The sequence below is a fragment of the Mustela putorius genome, unplaced genomic scaffold (genome assembly GCF_011764305.1).
Source record: "Mustela putorius furo isolate JIRA1106 unplaced genomic scaffold, ASM1176430v1.1 tig00000145_pilon_pilon_pilon, whole genome shotgun sequence".
NCBI lineage: Eukaryota > Metazoa > Chordata > Mammalia > Carnivora > Mustelidae > Mustela > Mustela putorius.
This window is the reverse complement of record NW_025421294.1, coordinates 7,562,352-7,588,205: the sequence shown is the minus strand read 5'-3', so window position 1 is coordinate 7,588,205 and position 25,854 is coordinate 7,562,352. Positions and strand designations below refer to the sequence as shown.

General features: G+C 38.2%; 1 protein-coding gene across 2 annotated transcripts in view; it reads left to right on the top strand.

Annotated features, from left to right (window-relative positions):
* Positions 1-23,553, top strand: part of IPO11 (importin 11) — a 209,898-nt gene extending 186,345 nt beyond the window's left edge. For both annotated transcript variants that reach the window (XM_045075289.1, XM_045075288.1), the window contains one exon: positions 22,189-23,553. In XM_045075289.1, the coding sequence (XP_044931224.1) occupies positions 22,189-22,353 (165 nt within the window). In that variant the 3' untranslated portion in view covers positions 22,354-23,553. The remainder of the gene's footprint in view (positions 1-22,188) is intronic.
* Positions 23,554-25,854: the final 2,301 nt, after the last annotated feature.

The window sequence follows — 25,854 nt, the reverse complement described above, 5'->3', positions numbered from 1 at the left end:
GTGCCAAATAGTCCTCCCACTACTCTTGACTTCAACACAAGAGTAGCATCTTCACAGTACATGATTTGTCTTTCGTATTTATTCAAGATACATTGTTGTATGCTTACCATGTGCAGAGCATTGATCATTGTAACCAGTATTTCCTTCACTAGTGATTATGTATACCATAAAACTTTTAAGGGCGCCTGGGTGGCTCAGTAGGTTAAGCCTCTGCCTTCGGCTCAGGTCTTGATTTCAGGGTCCTCGGATCGAGTCCCACATGGGGCTCTCTGCTCAGCGGGGAGCCTGCTTCCCCCTCTCTCTCTGCCTGCCTCTCTGCCTGCTTGTGATCTCTCTCTGTGTGTCAAATAAATAAATTAAATCTTAAAAAACAAAACAAAACACATTTAATACTCTTAGCTTACTACAAAGCCAGTTTCCTGAGAGGATTTACTTGTTTTTATGTGTGCTTTGCTCAGAGTCCATGGTCCCTAAGTTCAACTACCTGACTGTTAATACTGTTGTTAATGATCCTTATCTTCATTTCCAGATGATACTGAAATGTAAAAAAGGTTGTCCTAAGACACATAACTTTACTTAAGGCTGGCCATATTAAAACAACAACAACAACAACAACAACCAAAAAAACCCAGTAAATATTTCAAAGTTGTAGATTGAACACAGCTTCCCTTACAAGTGAGACCCTCAAAATCAATGTTACACTTACCCAAAGTTTATATATACACTGTTTTTTTGTTTGTTTTGTTTTTTAGATTTTATTTGTTTATTTCACAGAGATGGAGAGAGAGAGACAGGGTGAGAGAGGGAACACAAGCAGGGAGAGTGGGGAGGGAAGAGCAGGCTTCCCGCTGCTCAGGGACCCTCATTTGGGGCTCAAACCTGGGACCCTAGGATCATGACCTGAACCGAAGGCAGATGCTTAATGAGTGAGCTGCCCAGGTGCCCAGATATACACTGTTTTACTGGGTAATTCAGCTCTTACAAACTGCAGACTTTGCATGTGACATTAAAACAGTCCAAGAGAGGGGCACCTGGGTGGCTCAGTGGGTTAAAGCCTCTGCCTTCGGCTCAGGTCCTCATCCCAGGGTCCTGGGATCTAGCCCCGACATCGGGCTCTCTGCTCAGCAGGGAGCCTACTTCCCTTCCCCTCTCTCTTTGCCTGCCTCTCTGCCTACTTATGATCTCTGTCAAATAAATGAATAAAATCTTAAAAATAAAATAAAATAAAACAGTCCAAGAGAATGGGAAACAAGGAATTAAAATAATCCAAATGAGATGTAATAAAGGTACAAATTGATAACCAAGCATCCTCCTGAGAAAGCAGTTCCTCCTGTAATCAAGCTAAAATGTTAATCAAAAAATAGTTTGCGATCCAGAGTTTAGGATCTTTCACAGTAGGCTACATAATTATAATCAAAAGATACTGGAAAAGAAAATTCTATTGAAAATGCCCTTGAAACTAAACAAAGTGATGGTATCTGAGTTTCTGTTTTTAGTTGAGACTTCAGATTAATTGCTTGCTGACCTCAATATTGTTCTTGAGTTTTAGAAAGCAGGCAATCTCATTACTTCCTAAATTGAATTTACTTACCCTGAATTGTTACTAAGAACCTTAATCAGGAAGAGTTAAGTAACTTTGCCACTGTTTATTTGGAAACTTTGGCACTGGGGTATTGACTCAGTGTTAAATAAAGTCTTCATCTTTATACGTGAAGAATATGGCCTCATTTGGCAGAATGTATTTTCAATAACAGGTAATATTCCAATGAACATTTGATTGTTTTCTTTTCTTTCATTCTTCCTTTTTCCTTCTGCTTCTTTTATAAGGAGCCTATCTTTTGAGAGAGGTGAAATTCAGAAGACTTTTCAAAGAATTGTTCTTTGTAGCAAGTTCCTATTTTGAAGACTTTTTTAAATTATAAAAGTAACCTATATTCTTTTAAAACCCACAAAATTAATTACATGATAGGAAATACCCTTTCCCCAAGGTAGCTTTTAATAACATGATACTTCTTTCCAAAGATTTTATTTACATTAGGGGTGCCTGGGTGGCTCAGTGGGTTAAAGCCTCCGCCTTCAGCTTGGGTCATAATCCCAGGGTCCTGGGATCGAGCCCCACGTCGTCCTCTCTGCTCCGTGGGGAGAGCCTGCTTCCTCCTCTCTCTCTGCCTGCCTCTCTGCCTACTTGTGTTCTCTGTCAAATAAATATATATATGTAAACATCTGTATGTAATTCATAGAAATACTGTACATTTTATTTATGCTGTTTGATTATATTTATATATAGTAGATACATGAGCAACTTGTATGTGCATACATTTAGATTTGTATCATTTCGTTTAATAGCTGTATTTGATAACATTCCATTGACTGGATCTGCTTCACATGCATATCTTAAGCAGCACTTTTTTTTTTTTCTTAGATTTTATTTATTTATTTGAGAGAGAGAATGAGTGAGCACAGCCAGAGGGAACAGGAGAAGGAGGCTCCTTGCTCAGCAGGGAACCCCATTCAGGGCTTGATCCCAGAACCCTGGGATCCAAAGACAGACACTTAACTGATTGAGGCACCCAGATGCCCCTTGAGCACCCCTTTGTATAGTTCAGAAACAACTGGGGGTTCCTGAAATTTTCAAGATTATTATTATTGCATAACTGATATTATGAATCTGTAATATGAATTATGACAGTATTTACTATACTAAGGTATTATTTTCTTTTCATTTTGTGGGCATTTGCACTGGTGGTGCAAAAACATTGTTGGATATACAAAGGCAGGTATAACTGTTGCCGCCTGGGCATCTGTAAAGGCAGTGGCAGCAAACTCTGCTAGTGGTTGTCATATTTTTTTACTACCATATACTCAGCAGGCTTTTTTGTTTGTTTTTTAAAGCCAGTTTCATTTAAGAATGTCTTTGATGAAGTAGTACAAATTACCGGTTTTATTAAATGGCCACTCTGTGTCATAGTGGGGATATTTCTGTGACGGTGGTTGTCTTTTGCAATAGAGTCGGGAGCTGAATGGAAGAGTGGCTGACAGATAAGCATTCAGACAAGTATTTAACATACATTTTCTCAAAAGCAGGCCTCTCACTTTAAGAAAAACAGCTAACAATTTAAATCGGTGTGTCCACTGGTAGCATGTGAGTTATTCCATGCCCTGGAGCGTACGATAATTAGAAAACAGTAACTTGTTGTTTAATGTACTTCTCTAATTATGAATGAGGCTGAGCATTTTCCAGATGTTTATAGTTCATTTATATTCCTATGTATGATGAATGACTTGTTCTTACCCCTCCCCCCATTTTTCTATTAGAAATTTTATTTGGTTCTTTGCTTTTGCTTTAAAATAAGAGTTTTCTGGGGCGCCTGGGTGGCTCAGTGGGTTAAAGCCTCTGCCATTGGTTCAGGTCATGATCCCAGGGTCCTGGGATCGAGCCCTGCATCGGGCTCTCTGCTCTGCAGGGAGCCTGCTTCCTCTCTCTCTCTCTGCCTACTTGTGATCTCTCTCTGTCAAATAAATAAATAAAATCTTTAAAAAAAAATAAAATAAGAGTTTTCTGGTACATTGTATTTTCCAACAATATCCACACACCTCCTGTTCCACATGCTGTTCTTACAATGTTACTTTGACACTCTTTTCATTCAGAGTTTGGGACTGCATTACCTTTCTTCAGAGTTGGTCAGTCTTAATGATGCTTTATGACTTCTGAGTCAGATCATAAGATAGAGCTTCCTCCATGTTCTCTAGGGGTACTTGTTAAAGGAAGCAAGTACCAAGTGTCCACAAGGAGAATGTAGGTCTTATTTTCCCCAGCTGAGGTCCCTGACAACAGCTAGCCTTCACTGTAGACACATGAATGAGTGGAGTGACCCTGCAGATGATTCACCAAGATAGCGGCGCTCACCTTCAGTCTTCAAGTCTTCTTCGATGAAGCCCACAGATCATGGAGCAGAAACCATCCATCCTTATTCTACTCCACAGAATTCATTAATATTAAGAAACAGTTGTTATTTTATGCCACCTAGTTAGGAGTAGTTCATTGGGCATTAATCAAAAACCTGAACAAGCTTTTGATGGATACAGAAATGAGCCCTTAATTCCTCATCTGTGTTTCATTCAGTTTGTTTTTGAGGGTTTTTTTTAAATAATTTTTTTTTTAGATTTTATTTATTTATTTGATAGAGATCACAAGTAGGCAGAGGCAGACAGAGAGAGGAGGAGGAAGTAGGCTCCCTGCTGAGCAGAGAGACCGATACGGGGCTCCATCCCAGGACCCTGGGATCATGACCTGAGCTGAGAGCAGAGGCTTTAACCTACTGAGCCACCCAGGCACCCCCAGTTTGTCTTTTTATTTTTGTTCTTTAAATCAGGAACAAAATTAAATTGATTAACTTTTCATTGTAAAGGAAAGTACACATTTTGTGGAACTGTGGGTCATGTCCCTGTGGGTAAATCATGGAGGGATTTTTATCATATTTAGAGTGCCAGAGTTAGTCACAGAATGGTTTTGTCAGAGGTTCATTGATCAGAATTTCTAAACCATCAGAATTTGTTAGAAGACAGTCACTTGATTTTAACCCAAGTCCTTGTAGTCCCACTGTAGTCCCAGTTCCTCAGTTTTCTTGGAACACGTGATCTAAGTGAGCTGTGTTTAAAGAGTGTCGGTTTAGATTACTTGTCTTGCGTATCATAGTTACGTTAGCTTTTCTGTTTTCTGAGTCCTAGCACAGGCTTGCAAGTTGTGATCTTCATTTCACAGATAGGCTCTTATAGCTATCAGGGGGTCTCCTCACCTGCACCCCCATTTCATCAGACTCCTTTTCCAAAAGATGAATGTTAGTTTCTGGAGCGTGATCAGTCCAGATCTGCAGTGCTTTCGGAGAGGTCTCTATTATGTCAGGGAGTTTTCCGAGCTGGTGGTTTTCCTCTTGTCATCTGCAGTTTGCTCACTTTTGACTTTATTTTCTCACTTTGGTTTCATCTGCCTCTGTGGTGTGCACGGAATGGCTGCCCCAGGCTAAGGAACATAATTTCCCTTGTTTTTATAGGTCTGTTTATTTCATTTAAACTTTTAATCCAGGGGTGCCTGGGAGGCTCAGTGAGTTAAAGCCTCTGCCTTCGGTAATGATCCCGGGGTCCTGGGATCGATCCCCGCATCAGGCTCCCTGCTCAGCGGGGAGCCTGCTTCCCCCTCTCTCTCTGCCTGCCTCTCTGCCTACTTGTGATCTCTATCTGATAAATAAATTTAAAAAACTTAAAATTAAAAAAAACCTTTAATCCAAGTGGAATTTTTTTTCTGAAAGAGTGAAGTAGCGTGTTTGCTTTTTTAGATATAGCTCAAACTAATCAAAACCCTGTCTTTTTCTACTGTTTGGAAGTGCCACCTTTATCAAGTTACCACACTGCCAGCTTTGCACAGATTTATTTCAGAGCTCCACATTACAGTCCATTATGACCTGCATATTTTGGTTACTGTAGCCTAACTGTATATTTTCATACTATTGGTGATGTTGTGAAATTTTTTTACTTGCAAATTTATCATTATATAATTTTTAAGATAAAATTCACACTGGCTAAAAGAGTGAAAAGAATAAACACTAGCTGAAGAATTGTTTAAAAATCTCTGTTGAAAATGGAAGTAGTACTGGGCACCTGGGTGGCTCAGTTGGTTAAGCATCTTTGCTTAGGTAGTGATCCCAGGGTTCCAGGGTTGAGCCCTTTGTCAGGCTCCATGTTCAACAGGGAGTCTGCTTGTCCCTCTCCGTCTGCCCTTCCTCCGTCTGCTTGTGCTGGCCCTCTCTCTCTCTCAAATAAATAAAATCTTTAGAAGAAGAGAAAAGCAAAAATGGGAGAAATGCTAATTGGGAAAACACCAAAAACAGTATTGTTTGAAAGTCAGAGGTGTAAAATTTTGGCTATTTTAATAGTAAGAATCGCAGCTTTGTTTTCCTTTTAGGGTATTTTGTAGAACAATCTAGTAATACTCAAGCATGTTCTTTCAAATAACGCATTGAAAGTAATTGCTTTTTATGGTCTCAACCTGCGATAATGACATCACTTATACCGAAAGCTGAGGGTTATTACCATGATTCAATGTCAAAAGAAGAAAACACAAGAAAGAAATATGGCCCTTTACATTAACTGAAAACCACCTTAAAGTAGTTTAATTCTTCTGTATAGAGTGATATGTTAAAAAAAAATTACTTCTGCTGAAAGGGGATTTATTGAACTAAGGCATTTACTTATTAAATGGTTTGGATGTCATTGTATCCTAGCCACTTTAATTCATTTTTATATGATCCCCCCAAGCAAGGTGAAATGATCCATGACAGACTTCAATGGTGCTTTGCACAGTTTTATACTTACCTTATATCTCATATATCATAATGTATGTGACTATCATGTTAATAAGTCATCTGATTTGGGAATTGTGCCATTGAAATAAAGCACTTTAAAATAAAACATATGAAAGAGGAAATGTTTTGTTATAGAAACTATCCAGGTGTTGTGACTTTGTTTCAACTTAAACCTGAATTAATTTCTTTCTCTCCACTTTTTTCTGAGCTGCAAAAAACTGCAATGAAGAAACTAATGAGTTTCTTTCTTCTTTTTTTTTTTTTTAAAGATTTTTTATTTATTTGACAGAGATCACAAGTAGGCAGAGAGGCAGGCAGAGGGGGTGGGGGAAGCAGGCTGCCTGCTGAGCAGAGAGCCTGATGGTGGGGCTCCCCTGAGATCATGACCTGAGCCAAAGGCAGAGGCTTTAACCCACTGAGCCAGCCAGGCTCCCCAGTGAGTTTCTTTCTTAACCCATTATAGTGAAAGTAACTTTATGTCCTTGTGTGAGAGTTAAGTGGAGTTATATTTACTTCTAACGCAAATAGTAGGTCCATGTTTAATAGGGGTTCTCAACTGAGTGTTACCTTATTCTTATACCTCACAGAGGACTTACAGCATTGTCTAAAGATATTCTTTTATTGTCACAAGGCTGAGAAGTACTATCGTAATTTAGTAGGTGGAAACCAAGAATGTTGCTAAACATCCTACAGTACTCAGAATAAGAATAATATACTTCATTTCAATGACTGTTAGGTAGTGGCAGGAGTATCGCTTCAGAAACATTTATTTAGGTGTCTACTGTGTGCCAGATTAACAGCCAGGTTGTATAGGGCCTGCTGTGCCATATGATAAATGTGCTAGGAAAAATAATCCCTTTCATCCCCCAGAAAAGTCTGTGTCCTAATTCCTGGATCCTCTGAATATGTAATGTCCCCTATGCGTATGTTTTGTTACATTGCAAAGTAGAATTAAAGTGGCTCATCAGGTGATTCAGTGTAAGGGGGGAGCTTATCTTGGTGAGCCAGATATAATTGTGAGAGTGTTCAAAAGTAGTGGAAGAGAGAGGTGGAAGAGAGGGTCAAAATGATGCAGTGTCAGAAAGACTCAACATGCTGTCACTTTGAAGACATAGGAAGACAGCCTCTAGATGCTTTTGGAAAGGACAGAAAAATGGGTTCTCCCCTAGGGCCTTCAGAAAGGAAGGCAGCCCTGTTGACACACCTTGACTATAGTCCAGTGGGACTGTACTGGATTCCTAATCTATAAACTTGTAAAATAATAAATTTGTGTTAGTTGGGGCAGGTATAAAAAGCTAGAAATTCAGATTTCGTTTGGTACGAATAGGGAGCCATCAGAAAGTTATCATCAAAGCAAAACCACTATGAGGTATTGCTCACACTTGTCAGAATGGCTAGATTGAAAAGATAAGAAATAAAAAGGGGTGGTGAGCATGTGTAGCAAAAGTAACCTTTATGCACTGTTGGTGGGAATGCAAATTGGTGCAATCACTGAAAAAACAGCATGGAGGTCCCTCAAAAAATTAAAACTAGAAAGACCGTATGACCCATTAGTTCCACTACTGGGTATTTACCCAAAGAAAATGAAAACATTAATTTTAATTCAGAAAGATATATGCACTCCTGTTTTTATGCTACTAACTGTAGCATTATTTACAATAGAAAAGATACGGAAACAGCCCAAATGTCCAATAGATGAATGGATAAAGAAGATGTGGTGTATGTATATACAGTGGAATATTAACTCAGCTTTGAAAAAGAATGAAATTTTTGCATTTACAACAACATGGTCGGACCCAGAGGGTATAATGCTGGGCAAAGTAAGTCAGACTGAGAAAAACGAATAACATATGATTTTACTCATCTGTGGAGTCTCAGAAACTAACAAGTGATAACCAAAAGCAGAAACAGACCCATAAATACAGAGAACAAACTGACAGGGGTTTGGGCAAAATGGATGAAGGGGAGTGGTATATACAGGCTTCCAGGTGTGGATTGGAAGTCACGGGGGTGAAAGGCAAGCACAGGGAAAATATTCATTGGTACTGAATTAGTGCTGTATGGTGAGGACAGCATAAGGCATAGACTTGTCCAGTCATTTGAAACCAGTGTAACATTATGTGTCCACTGACATACCCAGTGAAAACATTGTCATCACAAGAGTGACTTGGTCAGATTTGTGTTCTAGGAAAAATTGTTGTACAGCCACATTCTACCACAAATGCTATGACTGCATAAATAACAGTGGATCATAAATCTTCAGATATCGTTTGAATATGAATTTTGTATAAATCCCAAATTCCAGAAATACTATGTCCACATTTTCACTGTCACATCCACATTTTGTGGGTTTGAAGACTTTGTTTACCAGTAACTGTTACTGCTCCTTATTTCAAGCTGAAGTTACCCATGTAGATTACTGAATCACAGTTCCTCAGCATACTCAACGTATAAATTAGAGGAATTTTTTTTCTTAAGAAAATGGACATTTTATAATGTGACTGATTTCTGTACTATAGGCTTTTCTTCTTTGTTTCCTTGTACTTTTCTACAAACTTTAAAATTGTTAACCATGGAGCTTCTCCATTAGTCTTTACCTTTTGTCATCCCTAAGAGGCTGCCACCTGTGGTATCCATGGCACTGAAACTTTTTTTTCCTTCAGATTTTTATTTAAATTCTAGGTAGTTAACATATAGTGTAATACTGGTTTCAGAAGTAGAATTTAGTGACTCATGACTTACATATAGTAAGTCATGTGGTACATAAGTCATAAGTCATGTGGTACATATACCACCCAGTGCTCCACAAGTGTCCTCCTTAATGCCCATCCCCCATCTAGCCCATCCATTACCCACCTCCCCTCCAGCAACCCTCAGTTTGTTTCCTAGAGTTCAGCATCTCTTATGGTTTGCCTACCTCTCAGCTTTCATCATATTTTATTTTTCTTTCCCTTCCCCTATGTTCACCTGTTTTCTTTCTTAAATTCTACATATGAGCGAAATCATATGGTATTTGTCTTTATCTGACTGACTTATTTCACTTAGCATAATACATTCTAGCTCCATCCTTGTTGTTGCAAATGGCAACATTTCCTTCTTTTTTGGTGGCTGAATAATATTCCTCTGTGTGTGTGTGTGTGTGTGTGTGTGTGTGTACACACACCACATTTTCTTTATCCATTCATCCGTTGATGGACATTTGGGCCCTTTCCATAATTTGTTTGTTGTTGATAATGCTGCTATAGACATCGGGGTGCACATGCCCCTTTGAGTCACTATGTTTGCATCCCTTAGGTAAATACCTACTAGTGCAATTGCTGGGTTGTAGGATAATTTTATTTTTTACTTCTTGAGGAACCTCCATACCATTTTCTACAGCGGCTGTACCAGCTTGCACTCCCACCAACAGTGTAAGAGGGTTTCCTTTTTTCTGCATCCTCACCAACATCTTTTGTTTCCTGTGTTGTTAATTTTAGCCATTCTGGCAGATGTGAGTAAGGTGGCATCTCATTGTGGTTTTGATTTGTATTTCCCTGATAATGAGTGATGCTCAGCATCTTTTTGTTTCTGTTAGCCATCTGAATGTCTTCTTTGGAGAAGGGTCTATTCATGTCTTCTGCCCATTTCTTAACTGGATTATTTGGTTTTTGGGTGTTGAGTTTGATAAGTTCTTTATATATTCTGGATACTAGCCCTTTATCAGATATGTCATTTGCACATATCTTCTCTCATTCTGCAGGTAGCCTGTTAGTTTTGTTGATTGTTTCTTAACTGTATAGAATCTTTTTATCTTGATGAAGTCCCATAGTTGTTTTTTTTTTAATTGAACAGCTATAGATGCATGTTATAATGGTTGGATTTTGTTTTGTTCTGAGAGGAAGCATGCACACATAATGAGGGGTTGGGGTGCAGAGGGAAATAGGGAGAGAGAATCACAAGCAGGCTCCATGCCCAGTTTGAGCCCTGATGTAGGACTCTATCTTGTGACTCTGTGATCATGACCTAAGCCACAATCAAGAGTCGGTCACTCAACTGACTGAGGCACCTAGGCGTCCCTACACTACATAGTTTAAATCATGCATGAGGTCATGTCACGTACTCCAGCAAATTTAGGTTAAAGAGCCATAGAACAGTATTTCCCTTCCCAGAAATAGTGAGTTAATGCAGATCTTAAAATACCAGTTTCTTCAATGATTTTGATATGTCAGCAGATGGTCACAATAAAAAGTTTTTGTTCCCCCATTCATTCCCATTATATTCTGTCATTTTTATAAATTATTGAGGTTTATGCTTTGATGAAATGATAATCCCCGTTTTTATTACTAAATGTTCTTGCCTTTGTAAGTTTCCTTTTGCCATTTCCTATTTATAGCCCTTTTTAACTTTTCATCTGATAGCTTAAGCTTATAAAGCATTTTATCAAAAAACTTGATATTCTCATAAGATGTACTCAGTGATCTCACTTCTTGGAACCATAGAGGCAGCTGGAGCAGTAAAGAGGTGTAAGGGAGCAGGTGTTTCCTATAATAGGGTGGCTCACACTTGTGACGTTGATTTTTCAATCCCTTTTATAACAGTATTGGCGGAAATAAGTGATATTCAGAAAACTCAATCTAAAGATGACATTTAAATTGTAAATAGAAAACTTAGCAAATTTTTCTTGTTTCTCTTTACCCTCTTTCCATTTTTTGTATCACCTGGAAACTAAACGTAACTGGATCAAGGCACACATTTCGTTTTATAGTATATTCTGTCACAGAATGGACTAACATGAGTATTGATGGTATTTCTGGAAAGGAAGTAGGATACAGGCACTACTGAGAAGTAATACATTTACATCTGTCTAATAAGTTTTTGTTTCCTAATTTAGAAACAGTGATTGCATACCCCTGAATATTCAGTTGCACTTGGTTATGCAGTCATTTTATTTTGATAACATGAATGGAAGAAGGATATTTTTCAATTATTTATTAGTTTAGTGATGCATTAGAATTGATTTCTTTTAAATATTAAAGATACTCCATGAAGATCGTCCTTGATTTACTGCTGTAATTTATAGGATTCTAAAAATGCATCTATGGTCATAATATTTTTTTTTTAAAGATTTTATTTATTCATTTGAGAGAGAGAGTGAGAGAGAGCATGAGCAAGGAGGAGAGGGAGAAGCAGGTTCCCCGCTGAGCAGGGACCTGGACATGGGACTTGATCCCAGGACCCTGGGATCACGACCTGAACTGAAGGCAGATGCTCAATCGATCGAGCCACCCAGGTGCCCCCATAATATTTTTTTTAAAGATTTTATTTATTTATTTGACAGAGAGAGAAAGAAACAGCACAAGGAGGGAGAGCAGCAAGGGGAGGAGGAGTAGCAGAGGGAGAGGGAGAAGCATGTTACCTGATGATCAGGGAGCCCAACACAGAGCTGTTATCTGAGCTTATGGCAGACACTTAACCAACTGAGCCACCTGGGTGCCCCAGATCACAACATTTTTAATGGTGTGAAATTTGTTGTATTGTCCTTAAACATTACCATTTTGTGGTATCTCATCATTCCTATCCTCCTCTGAGTAAACTGATGCTAAGAATAGCCTGTGGTGGTCTTGGGATCTTACATGTTTAGTTGAATCCAGAACTGAACAATATAATCACAGGCACTAAACTTAATTTAGTGCCTGTAAATAGAAATAAAATTACATATTTTATGTAAATAAAATTATGTAAACATAATTATAGGCACTAAACTTAATTTAGTGCCTATAAATAAAAATTCTTTAAAAAAAATTTTTTTTTAAACATATAAGGTATTATTAGCCCCAGGGGTACAGGTCTGTGAATCGCCAGGTTTACACACTTCACAGGACACAACATATCACGTGCCCTCCCCAATGTCCATAACCCCACCACCCTCTCCCTACCCACCTCCCCCCGGTCACCCTCAGTTTGTTTTATGACAGTAAGAGTCCCGATCCCATCTTGTTTCATTTATTCTTTTCCTACCCCCCAAACCCCTGACATTGCATCTCCACTTCCTCATATCAGGGAGATCATATGATAGTTATCTTTCTCTGATTGACCTATTTTGCTAAGCATAATACCCTCTAGTTCCATCCATGTAGTCACAAATGACAAGATTTCATTTCTTTTGATGGCTGCATAGTATTCCATTGTATATATATATCTACCACATCTTCTTTATCCATTCACCTGTGGATGGACATCTAGGTTCTTTCCATATTCTGGCTATTGTGGACATTGCTGCCATAAACATTGGGGTGCACGTGCCCCTTCGGATCACTACATTTGTATCTTTAGGGTAAATACCCAGTAGTGCAATTGCTGGGTCATAAGGTAGCTCTATTTTCAACTTTTTGAGGAACCTCCATGCTGTTTTCCAGAGTGGTTGCACCAGCTTGCATTCCCATCAACAATGTAGGAGGGTTTCCCTTTATTAATGAAATAGAAATAGAAATAGAAGAATATGACTTCAATATGATTTTTGAAATAGCTATTTGAATCTACCACTATTGAGAATGATCTAAATGCCAGAGAATGTCCTCTTCTAAAACAGACCCCTGGAATATCAATATATATTTTTTTCACTCAGGAAAAACACAAAAAGGAGAGGATTATGAGTGGGTATGTAATTCTTGGAGTCATTCAGGAATGATCTAGATATGCTGAGGGTGCTGCCACTTTGGCTTCTGTCTTGTTGGGAGACGGGGAAAAAGAATGAGTAGGAGTAGTTTAAGAGTAGGGTGTGTTATGACACATCTTTTTTGCTCACATCTTACTGACTGGGAGAAAGTCCAGGAAAATCAATGAATCAAATGGGGAGAGTAGATAACCAATTAAATGAAAAATATGTCAGTGTGTATTGCTGATACTAACTAGCAATAACCAGTTAGGAAAAGCAGGCAATACAGATTTGTATTTTACTTACCTTGTGATGTGGGGAATCCTTTGGAATTCTAGAGTCAAAAACTACAATAAAAAAAGGCATCAAACTTTTGGTTAGTGAGAGAAAAAAAAAAGGTGGGGGGGGGACATTGCCACTGCCTTATTTGCCTACAGTAAAGCGAAAGGACCTCATAAATGTCTCATTGGAACCAAAAGAGAAAAGGAGAAAGGAAAAAGGAGGTCCTGAAGAGTTTATAGAATATGGGGTTGTATATGGGAATTATGTTTATAGGACTTAGAATTACTGATTTAGAGGTTTTATTTTGAAATGTTGTATGTTTTATTTAGTCTATTACCATATTTATTTTAATGAATATGAAGATATCTGTAAAGATTTTATTGGGCTTACTTGAAGTTTCAGTCCTCAAAACTGTTTTTTTCAGAATTTTCTATAGCACTCTTTCTCTTAAATATACATCAGATTATTGTGAGCTTTTAAAAATTCTAGTGCCTTTTGAAAGAATCAATACGATCTATAAACCATTGGCCACACTAATCCAAAAGAAAAGAGAGAAAGCGTAAATTCATAAAATTATGAATGAAAAGGGAGAGATCAGAACTAACACCAAGGAAGTAGAAACAATCATCAGACGTTATTATCAACAGTTATATGCCAATAAGCTAAGCAACCTAGATGAAATGGATGCATTCCTGGAAAACTATAAACTCCCAAAATTGAACCAGGAAGAAATTGACAACCTGAATAGACTGATATCTAGTAACGAGATTGAAGCAGTGATCAAAAACCTCCCAAAAAACAAGAGCCCAGGACCTGACAGATTCCCTGGGGAATTCTACCCAACTTTCAAAGAAGAAATAACACCTGTTCTCCTGAAGCTGTTTCAAAAAATTGAAGCAGAAGGAAAACTTCCAGACTCTTTCTATGAAGCCAGCATTACCCTGATCCCCAAACCAGGCAAAGACCCTACCAAAAAGGAGAATTTCAGACCAATATCACTGATGAATATGGATGCTAAGATTCTCAACAAGATCCTAGCAAACAGGATCCAACAGCACATTAAAAAGATTACCCACCATGACCAGGTAGGATTCATCCCTGGGCTACAAGGATGGTTCAACATTCGCAAATCAATCAATGTGATAGAACAAATTAACAGGAGAAGAGAGAAGAACCACTTGGTCCTCTCAATTGATGCAGAAAAAGCATTTGACAAAATCTAGCATCCGTTCCTGATTAAAATGCTTCAAAGTATAGGGATAGAGGGAACATTCCTGAACTTCATCAAATCTGTCTGTGAAAGACCCACAGCAAATATCATCCTCAATGGGAAAAAGCTTGCAGCCTTCCCGTTGAGATCAGGAACAAGACAAGGATGCCAACTTTCACCACTCTTGTTCAACATAGTATTAGAAATCCTAGCAACAGCAATCAGACAACAAAGAGAAATAAAAGGTATCCAAATTGGCAATGAAGAAATCAAACTCTCTCTCTTCGCAGATGACATGACTCTTTATATGGAAAACCCAAAAGACTCCACCCAACTCATACAGCAATTCAGCAACGTGGCAGGATACAAAGTCAATGTACAGAAATCATTGGCTTTCTTATACACTAACAATGAAAATTCAGAAAGGGAAATTAGAGAATCGATTCCATTTACTATAGCACCAAGAACCATAAGATACCTAAAAATAAACCTAACCAAAGAGGTAAAGGATCTGTACTCGAGGAACTACAGAACACTCATGAAAGAAATTGAAGAAGACACAAAAAGATGGAAGAACATTCCATGTTCTTGGATCGGAAGAATAAACATTGTTAAAATGTCTGTACTGCCTAGAACAATCTATACTTTTAATGCCATTCCGATCAAAATTCCACCGGTATTTTTCAAAGAGCTGGAGCAAATAATCCAAAAATTTGTCTGGAACCTAAAGAGACCCCGAATTGCTAAGGAAATGTTGAAAAACAAAAATAAAACTGGGGGCATCACGCTACCTGATTTCAAGCTTTACTACAAAACTGTGATCACCAAGACAGCATGATACTGGTATAAAAACAGACACATAGACCAGTGGAACAGAGTAGAGAGCCCAGATATGGACCCTCAACTCTATGGGAAAATAATCTTCAACAAAGCAGGAAAAAAGATACAGTGGAAAAAAGACAGTCTCTTCAATAAATGGTGCTGGGAAAACTGGACAGCTATATGTAGAAGAATGAAACTCGACCATTCTCTTACACCGTACACAAAGATAAACTCAAAATGGATAAAAGACCTCAACGTGAGACAGGAATCCATCAGAATCCTAGAGGAGAACATAGGCAGTAATCTCTTCGATATCAGTCACAGCAACTTCTTTCAAGATATGTCTCCAAAGGCAAAGGAAACAAAAGCAAAAATAAACTTTTGGGACTTCAAAATCAAAAGCTTCTGCACAGCAAAGGAAACAGTCAAGAAAACGAAGAGGCAACCCACGGAATGGGAGAAGATATTTGCAAATGACAGTACAAACAAAAGGTTGATATCCAGGATCTATAATGAACTCCTCAAACTCAACACACACAAAACAGACAATCATATCAAAAAATGGGCAGAAGATATGAACAGACACTTCTCCAATGAAGACATACAAATGGCTATCAGATACATGAAAAAACGTTCATCATCACTAGCCCTCAGGGAGATTCAAATTAAAACCACATTGAGATATCACCTTACACCAGTTAGAATGGCCAAAATTAGCAAGACAGGAAACAACATGTGTTGGAGGGGATGTGGAGAAAGGGGAACCCTCTTACACTGTTGGTGGGAATGCAAGTTGGTGCAGCCTCTTTGGAGAACAGTGTGGAGATTCTTCAAGAAATTAAAAATAAAGCTTCCCTATGACCCTGCCATTGCTCTACTGGGTATTTACCCCAAAGATACAGATGTAGTGAAAAGAAGGGCCATCTGTACCCTAATGTTTATAGCAGCAATGGCCATGGTCGCCAAAGTGTGGAAAGAACCAAGATGCCCTTCAACGGACGAATGGATAAGGAAGATGTGGTCCATGTACACTATGGAGTATTATGCCTCCATCAGAAAGGATGAACACCCAATTTTTGTAGCAACATGGACAGGACTGGAAGAGATTATGCTGAGTGAAGTAAGTCAAGCAGAGAGAGTCAATTGTCATATGATTTCACTTATTTGTGGAGCATAACAAAAAGCATGGAGGACATGGGGAGTTAGAGAGAAGGGGGTGGGAGTAAATTGGAAGGGGAGGTGCATTTTTGTCATATGTGCACTGTCATTTTTATCTCATGAAGTCTGAGTCCCAGTCATTCAGACCTAGCATTGTAAAACAGCTCCTTTACTCACAAGTTCATCATATGGAAACCATGGTCTAAATTCCTCAGTGGACAGCCACAACAGGGATGATAAAAATCTTGCCGGCTACCTTGGAATTTGAGTTCCACACTGGGTTTAATTAGTGAGGAAATTTGCATTGCTGAGCGCTATTGATGAGATGGGTTCTGGTTGGAATCTAGAGGACTCAAACTCTTAAGTCTCTAAGTTAGGAGGGTTTACATCCAACAGATTTTAGAAATTTAGATGTAGCTATATTTCAGAAATTTACAGTTCCCCGTTGTGAAACAATGAGAGATCAAAAAGGGGAATTTTAAGGCAAAGATCAAACCAAGGAACTTTTGAAGACTACATGGTGAAATACATTGTTGTAGGCAAATTTTCCTTTAAGATTTTTGTTGCATAGCTAGTGTGGTTATACATATTCTGCCAGCTTTCATGGAAAGTATATCACTATTACAAAAATCTTTTGTATATTTAAAGGTAGGAAACTTTTTCTCTCTAGCAAAATTCCAACAGAAATAACTTTACAGAAAATAATTTCTGAAAAATTACCATGAGTATAGGGAGGCTTATAAAGTGAACAGTTGATATGATACTCCCCATAACCTAAGAAAAATAAAGGATTCAGCTATGTGAATTCCTGCTGGGTAAAATTGCTGATTTAATGCAGTGAAATATTTTTTAGCTTTAAGAACTCAAAATCTCAAAGAACAAGAAATGTACATCCTGTAAGTGGCACCACAGGAGCTAAAAATCCTATACCAACTTGAAAACTAACCATCTTACGGATCGAGGCAAATGTCAGAAGGCTATAATTACCAACAGAGGAACCTGAGACAGTTCAACCAGAACCATTCTGTCTTAAAGTAATAATTTCACTGTCAAGGAGTACCAAACTACTTGCTTATTAAAATCCAGTGTATGGACTTTTGAAGTGAGGTAGGCTATTAGTACTTAATTTATTTGGCATTGCCCTGGAGTCAGGATTTCTGGGTAATTTTCTTCTAATAACAGAAATCTATTATAAGGTTCTAATTTTATCTTAACCATTTTAATGGAAATATTTCTTAAATGATCATGTACTTTTTGTGGAGAATGAGAATGGGGGTTAGGCATATGGAAGTAGTAGAAAGAGAACAAAACCAGGAATTTGGAGGTGTGTATTCTGGTTCTTTTGATGTCATTAACTTGAGAAAAATCAACCTTGAATGTTACTCAAAGCCTAGAGACCTAATTTTTTTCTCATTTCAAAAATGAACATGCTCGCCTTGCTGCTTAGATGTTGTATAATTGAACAGTTGTGAAGTTAATTGAGGTGTCTAGGGCAGGTTGTACCCACACCAAATGACCACAGAAAGATGCACTTTTAAAATTTCTTTAAATAACTTATAAAATTTGTTTGTCATCTTCCTTGCCAGTTTTCCTTTTGTAGCCTGTGCTTCTGTTGACTTATCTGTGAAATCTTGGCCAAGGCGAATGGCATGAAGCTTTTTCCCTTAGGAGCCTTATGTTTAAGTTTTACTCATTTGTGCTGGTTTTTTGTGTGGCGAAATATAAGGATTTCATTCTTTTTCATTTGGATATCTGGTTTTCTAAACACCATTTGTCGAAGAGACTATCCTTCATTGTTGAAGGTCATTTGGCTATATATGTGTGACATTATTTCTGGACTTATTTTTTGTTAACTGTTCTGTATATCCTACATAGTACCTGGAATCCTACTCAGAGCAATTAGGCAAGAAAAAGAAATGAAAGCATGCAAATTGCAAAGGTAGGAGAAAAATTGTCCCTTTTTGCAGATGACATGATCTTGTATATAGAAAAAAACTAAGAACCTATTTTTAAAAACTCCTGGAGATAATAAATAAATTCAATCAGTTGTATTTTATATACTAAATGAACAATCTGAAAAGGAAATTAAGAAAACAAATCTCACGTATGGCAGCATCAAAAGAATAAAAGACTTAAGCATAAATTTAACTAAAGAAGTGAAAGACGTACACTGAAAATTACAAAACATTGATGAAAGGAATTAAGATGTAAGCAAATAGATACTTATATTCATGGATTGGAGGACTTTATATTAAGATGTCCATACTACCTAAGGCCATCTTCAGATTCATTGCAATTCCTGTTGAAATTCCAGTGACGTTTCTTACAGAAATAGAAAACATAGTTCTAAAATTCATAGGAACCATGAAAAACATTGAGTAGCCAAAACAGTCTTAAAAAAGAACAGAACTTGGGAAGCATCTTTCTGCTTTCACAACTGATCACAAAGCCACAGTAATTAAGACAGTATGGTACTGGCGTAAAGAGAGGTGCCCTTTTTATTCTGGAACAGTTTTAGGTTTCCAGGGAAGAAGCAGAGGTAGCTCTCCTCATGTGCTCCTCATCCAGTTTTCCCTCATGTCAGCATGTTACGTTACCAGGGCACGTTTGTCTAAGTTGAGAAACCGACGCTGGTGCATTACTGTGTAGTACCGACCAGGCTTTATTTAGGTACCACCCAGTTTCTCAGTAATGCTGTTATTTGCAGGATACGATCCAGAGTACCACACGGCACGCCTAGCCTGGGTCTGTTTTGAAGAGTTTGCTGTCTCTTCTCATTATTGCCAGTGTTTCAGTGTTGTCAGTGGAGCCTCAATACTGTTTCCTTTGTTTTTTCTGTAGAAGGTTTTTATCTTTTCACATTTGTAGATCTGAGCAAACCTACACCAGATAATCACGCTGTTGGAAATGAGTGGAAAAGAAGAGTAAACAGTTTCTGATTTTGTAAGATTCTTCGGTGATTAACTTGTTTCAACTTGGGCCTATACGTACCAAACTGTTTTGGTCATTTACCTTCAGGAAGTTAATTGCATGGCTCCCACTATATTCTTGGTGTTTGAGGTTACCATATCACTGAGCTCTCTGGTTTGTGATGTGTTGCTGTCCGTGTCCCCCACTCACAACATCTTGTGAAACTAGAGCGTCACGACCAGAATATTAGCATGAATAAGAACCAAGGTGGAGGCATTTCCATTGCTCCGAAGATCTCTGTGTTGCCCTTTTCCCTCCTGCCCTTGACACCTCCTTTTGGTTATGAGTGATTTTTTTTTTTATTGAAATCTGTACATTTTTTGGTATTACTAGATTCTGAATCTTACTAAACCATCTGTTTTAGCTGCCTTCTTTTGACACTGCTTTGACAAAAGTGGCTGTTCCATTTGGTCACCGCCAGGAGGGTCCAGAAGGCTGGGTTCCTCACTAGGCTTCCACTCATAGATTTCTTCAAAAGAAAGTATTAGTAGCTGTGATGAATGAATTTCTACAACAAGCCAAAACAGACATTTATTTGCTAATGTGATCTTTTTAGCTAAGAAAAACTTGTTTGTTTATTTTTTTTAAAGATTTTATTTATTTATTTGACAGACAGAGATCACAAGTAGGCAGAGAGGCAGGCAGAAAGAGAGAGAGGAGGAAGCAGGCTCTCCGCGGAGCGGACAGCCTGATGCGGGGCTCGATCCCAGGACCCTGGAATCATGACCCGAGCCGAAGGCAGAGGCCTTAACCCACTGAGCCACCCAGGCACCCCGAAAAACTTGTTTTTTTAAAAGATTTTTTTAATATATGCATTTGGAGATTCTGTATTTTTTTTTCTTCCTTCTTCCTTCCACAGCTTTCCTTCCATAGGAGACTAATGCTTTTAATCTTTGCATGACTGATGAATATATTTTAAAAAATTATACTTTTATAGTGGTATGCCATATCTGGTAGATACTGATACTATGATAGTTTTCCTTTTTATTAATCTGTTGAAAATTAAAGGGTGGAGATTTGGTAAGTTAACTGCTAGCAGTTTTTTATAGCCAAGGGAAAGCGTTTAAAGCACTCTCCCCAGCTCATTTCAGAAGTTGGAGTCACTTGTTCGAACATCAATTTCAAGCTCAGTTCTGTTTCTCTCATATTGTAGCAGATGGTTTGTTACAGATAATTCATGGTATTTCAACAAAGCGCACATCCCCTTTAGCAAGAGATCTCTTGCACTTTAGTTAAAATAATACCGAACATTATTGCATTTTGCTTAAGAGAGCAAATATTTGTAAAAGTTCATCTTCCGTTTTTGTGCATTTTGTACAGTGATATCTTTAGTCTTATGAAGGCAGGGCTTTGTGTTTAGAGTTCTTCTTAATGTTCTCTTTCCTGTCCACCTTCCGTGAGGACTGAATTCATCCTTGCCTTGGATTTATCATCTGGATTTGTCACCTAAGGCATTTAATTTCAAATTCATGCCACTTTTGTCCCTGTCTCTCAGTTATATTTTCCACTTGTGGTAATTATTTTCAAATTTCTTTACATTGCCCAAACAGCAGATGTGATCCAGCTACCTCATCTACCTAAAATAAAATTGAGAATCAGTAAGGAAAAGAAGAATTTCTGTGCAGCCATACTGGGCACACAAGCTCATGTTCTTTACGTAAGCCTTGCAGATATCCACCTTTATTGATGATGAGAGAAATGTACGGCTTGAAGTAGGGTGTGTTATTTTTCACTTCTTAAATGATAAAGAATTTAAATAGTAATACCAGTGTTAGAAACAGTGTCACTATCTGAAAACTCTCATACCTTTTAAATTTGCACTCACCATAGGAAAAGCAACTTGATAATACGTATCAGGAATCATAAAATTGCCTGTGTCCTTTAGTAATCCTTCAAAAGTAGAGCTAGGTATAAGGAAATAATCTGAAACGTAGAGAATAGCACTCATGATAGATTATTTGGCAGTATTAGAATTATATTGATACCATGATTGTTTCAACATGCCTTCAACAAAAAATTATGACATAAATAGATACAGAATTCTTAAAATATGTTGGAGTGGAGTCTTTGGGTGATAGTATAAATTTAAAGACTCACACACATGGTCTATTGTATGTGTGCCTCACGCACAGAAAAGACAAAGGAGGCCATGGTGTTTTCTGTTGTGATCCTTGTCATTAGGAAGTGGAATGGTGGGTTACTTTTCATTCTGTTTCTTCTGATTTCCAGATATCCCAGAGGGAGAGGAGTATGTGTTTGTTTTGTTTTTGAAATCTGTTTTTCTTTATTCTTTTTCTTTCTCTTTTTCTCTTAACCAGAAGCATATATATGAGTGTCAGTAGCATAGCAGTGCAGGAGAGGGCAGGGTTTCCTCCATCCATCCTGAGGGCCACCCCAGGTTACCCCAGGAGCACCTAGTCTGCCTGCGAGGAAGCCCGGACCGTTGTGTTTAAGTGCTCTGCGGCATGTTCTGTCTATCAGGTTTTGATTCTTTCCATGGATGAACCCTGAACTGTTGCAAAATTGGGCTCATCAGATAACTTAGGCTCAGAGGCCCTAGGGAACTGAGGCTAGACAGACTGAATGAACTCTCTGGCAGACTTCTCTGCAGTGGGACTCTTTGAGGCTCTCTTGTAAGCAGGGAGGCAGAAGCAGTTGTGTTGCTGCAGAGGTGATGACCAAGCCTTGCAGTTGCAGGGAGGAGGGACGTGTTCTGCCTCTCTAACGCTCTGTGGCTCCTCTCTGTCTTGCAGCTGGCCCTGAAGGACCCAGTCCACACAGTGTCGTTGCAGCAGTTTATCTACGAGAAGCTTAAGGCACAGCAAGAGCTCCTGGGAGAGCAAGGCTTCCAGTCCCTCATGGAGACGGTGGACACAGAGATTGTCACCCAGCTGCAGGAGTTTTTGCAGGGTTTCTGAGAGCACATAGCCCAGCCTGCCGTCTGTGTGTGAGAGCCTGCTGAGGCGATGACAAAATCCCTTGTATATTACAAAGAAGTGAAGACCGTGCATTTTTACCACAAAATTGAATAAATGTAAATCCCGCACAACTAAAATCACAAACCTATTCCTCAAAAGAATTTAATTTTATATTTCAGAGGGGCCCTGTGTTTACTAGATATAGATTTGATGACACTAGCTGCTTAGTTTTCTGTTAAGAGAGGAAACTGTGCTGACCTTTTAATCATGTGCTCTTAACACTTGAGAAGATGAAGGTTAACGTCTGCGATGTCGTTCTGCAACCAGAATTAGTATTAATTTGGCTGCTTTATCCCTTTTTTAAGCTAATGAAACTGCAAGTTTGAAAGATGACAAAGCTGCTCAGATGATGCAATTAAAGAAATTTGTGCACCAGCCAAAAATATATAAATAGTGACAAATATATATTATTGAGGTTATCTTCCAAGGGAGTCGTTTTCATCTGACATAGAAAATGTGTTTTATCAAATGCTTTTATTTTCATTTTACTAATTTGATACAAAAAATTAGTAAAGGGATTTTTTTTCTCATTTTATTTTCAGTAATTACATTTAGTCTTTAAATGCCTATTGTAAGGCCTGCTTCGGAAGGGAACCTGTGGTACTGCGGTGTTGGGTGGGAGACCTCGGGTCATGATTTGGCGCTGGCTTCTTTATTACTCCTGAAGGTCAGAACCGCTGTGAGCCCCCAGAAGCCCGGGCAGCCTGCAGACTTTCTGTGCTGTGATGCAGCGGTGACTGGCCGCACTTACCTATCCCAGGCTCCTCACCACGGGCCGCATCCGGGCTGCGGGATTATGGGTGCACCTCGCAGGACCCAGCAGCAATTCTCAGAGTACCAACACTTCACGTGACACGTCTTCCTTCCTTATTCCGCCAACACACAGTACCAAAAAAGGGGAAAAAAGAGAAAATAAAGCCTTACTTTGTTTTACTTGCCATTTATTGTAAGGAACCTTTAAAGGAAATACTCAAAAGCAAGGTTGGAAAATGTCTGATCTTTCTATAGAAAGTTCGGTACAGTATGTGACTGCAGGAAACCCACTGCCCCTTTGTAAGCTGTGGAACCCAGAGTGTATGGAAATATATGGTGTTTTCAGCAAGAGAGAAAATATGGTCCAAATTAAATTTTCCAAAGATACCTTTGATTTGTCTGATTATTTTTCCCCCTCCAAGAAAAACGAATTTGTAAAAATTGCCCCATGGATTTGAAAGGGATGTTTTCTTTCACACTGTGGGTGTTGGCTCTCCCCTGGTAGGTGATGGTGACGTATGTAGCAAACCCTACTTATTACTATTTTAGTTTCTCTTTTCATTTAAAGACTTAAAACTTCTTTAATATGATATTTCTTTATCATTTTTAAGACATCTAAAACGAACAATTTCTTTTTGTTGATGCCGTTATTTTCATTTAGGGCACTATTCCCAACGTTATCAGAAATTCTCAAATGTGCTCCAGTTTTTCAGTAGAATAACTCATCTTTCCAGTTCCTGACAGATTTTGTTATAGTGTTATAGAAAATACTACTAAAATAGCTACGTTGCAGAAACAGTAAAAAACTTACCTCAGGGAAAGAGTTTGGTTCATTTTTTTATACTGAAATGTTTAAAATAGGCTTTAAGTAGGAACATTACATTACTTAAGTAAGGGACATTAAGTAGGAAATGGTTAACATAGGGGAAAAAAATCATGTGTCTTGATATTTTAAGTGCATAATTAGGCATAAAATACGAGTATTGATTTATAGAATTCTGTTCATTTGTGCAGCCTTATAGCAAACACATTAAGTTTTGGACAAATAAGTTAACTCATCCAGGCCTCTAATTGAACTGTGGCTGCTGATACAAGGTAATAATCATTTCTATTCCATAAATATAGCTTCTTTTCTCTTTATCTTCTGTTCCAGAGACTTCTTCATTCCTCTAACAAAGGCCCATGTGGCCAACAATAACATTTCAAAGTTTTTATTATAAGTGGTCCCTTGTCCATCTGTCTCCTACCAGTCATTTTAGAGAAATCACATCATTGCATGTTAAACACTCAAGTTTAGTGTTCCCTTGAGAAATCTTCACCTTAGATCTTTATTTTACCTATTCCTTTATTTAGCACATAATTATTAAAGTTTCTGTTTCGTGCCATGGTGCTATGCTAAATTCTGGAGTTAGAACAGGGTACTTATACCTTATGAAATTTTATAATTCAGTGGGAACACATACTTGCCAACATGTTAAAAAGTAGTTGTTCTAATGGAAACGTACATTCTGGAGCAACAGGAGTGCGGGGAAGAGAATGTATAATTTGATATGTATTTTAAAACTACCCTGAAACAGCGTAGTTTGGCGAAGTTACGTAGAAGGTAGTGGCATTATGCCGGAACTGGGATGCTCTGATTTCAGACTCAGACTCCTTGAAATTACTCTGACATGCGGTATCATCTGTGAGATCCTGGAAATGTTAAGAGCTCGACAGCCTCACAACTAATCCCTCGTTCCACGAATTAAAATATCAGTCTCACCCATTAAGGGTAGTGGTCTTCTGCCCTGCTTCTTCAAACCTTATAAATCCCACATGAATAGAAACTTAAAAGTTGTTGGAAAAGTGATAAAAGGAAGACAAGTGGTACATGTGCAAAAAAAAAACTTTCTTCCCTCAACTTACAAAAATGTTGTAGTCTACAGAAGCATTGAGAGAATAGTGTAATGACCAACAGCTTGGTCTTTATCTGGCTTCACCAAACTCTTTAAATTTTAATACATTCTACACACACACACACACTATATACATATATAATGTGTGTGTGTGTATATATATACACACACCTCTACATATGTGTGTGTATATATGTATGTATATATACATACATATATATACTTTTGCTGAATCATATGAAAGTAAATTATAGACACTCCACCCCAACATAGTCCAGCATACCTCTAAGAATGGCATTTCTCTATGTATCTACTAATATGTTAGAAGGTTCATGCAATAATAGAAACAGTTCATACTCCAGTTTTACCCAGTGCTCCCAAAGATGTCATTTATATGCTGCCCATCACTTTTATGATCCAGAATCCACTGAATGTGTATTGGCTGCATTTGGCTGTTCAATTTTTAAATCTACAATAGTCCTTTTTACATGTTACTGGCTTTTTTTGAAGAATCCCAAACAGTTATTTAGTGGAATGTCATTTATGGTCCAGGGTTCTGATGATTTGCTCAAAATCTGGTGTGGCTAACACTGGTTGGCAGTGAGACTACACTGGTCATGTGGTATGCCTGCCCTGGCATTGCATCTGGAGGCACGTGATATCTGCTTGTCTCTCTGGTCATACTGTAATGGTTAAGGTGCTGCGAGCCAGTCCTCTCCTTTATAAGGGTAAGTTTTTAAAGAGATCTTTACAGTCCCAGAAGTTTTCGGTGGTGGTTTTGTATCTTTTGTTC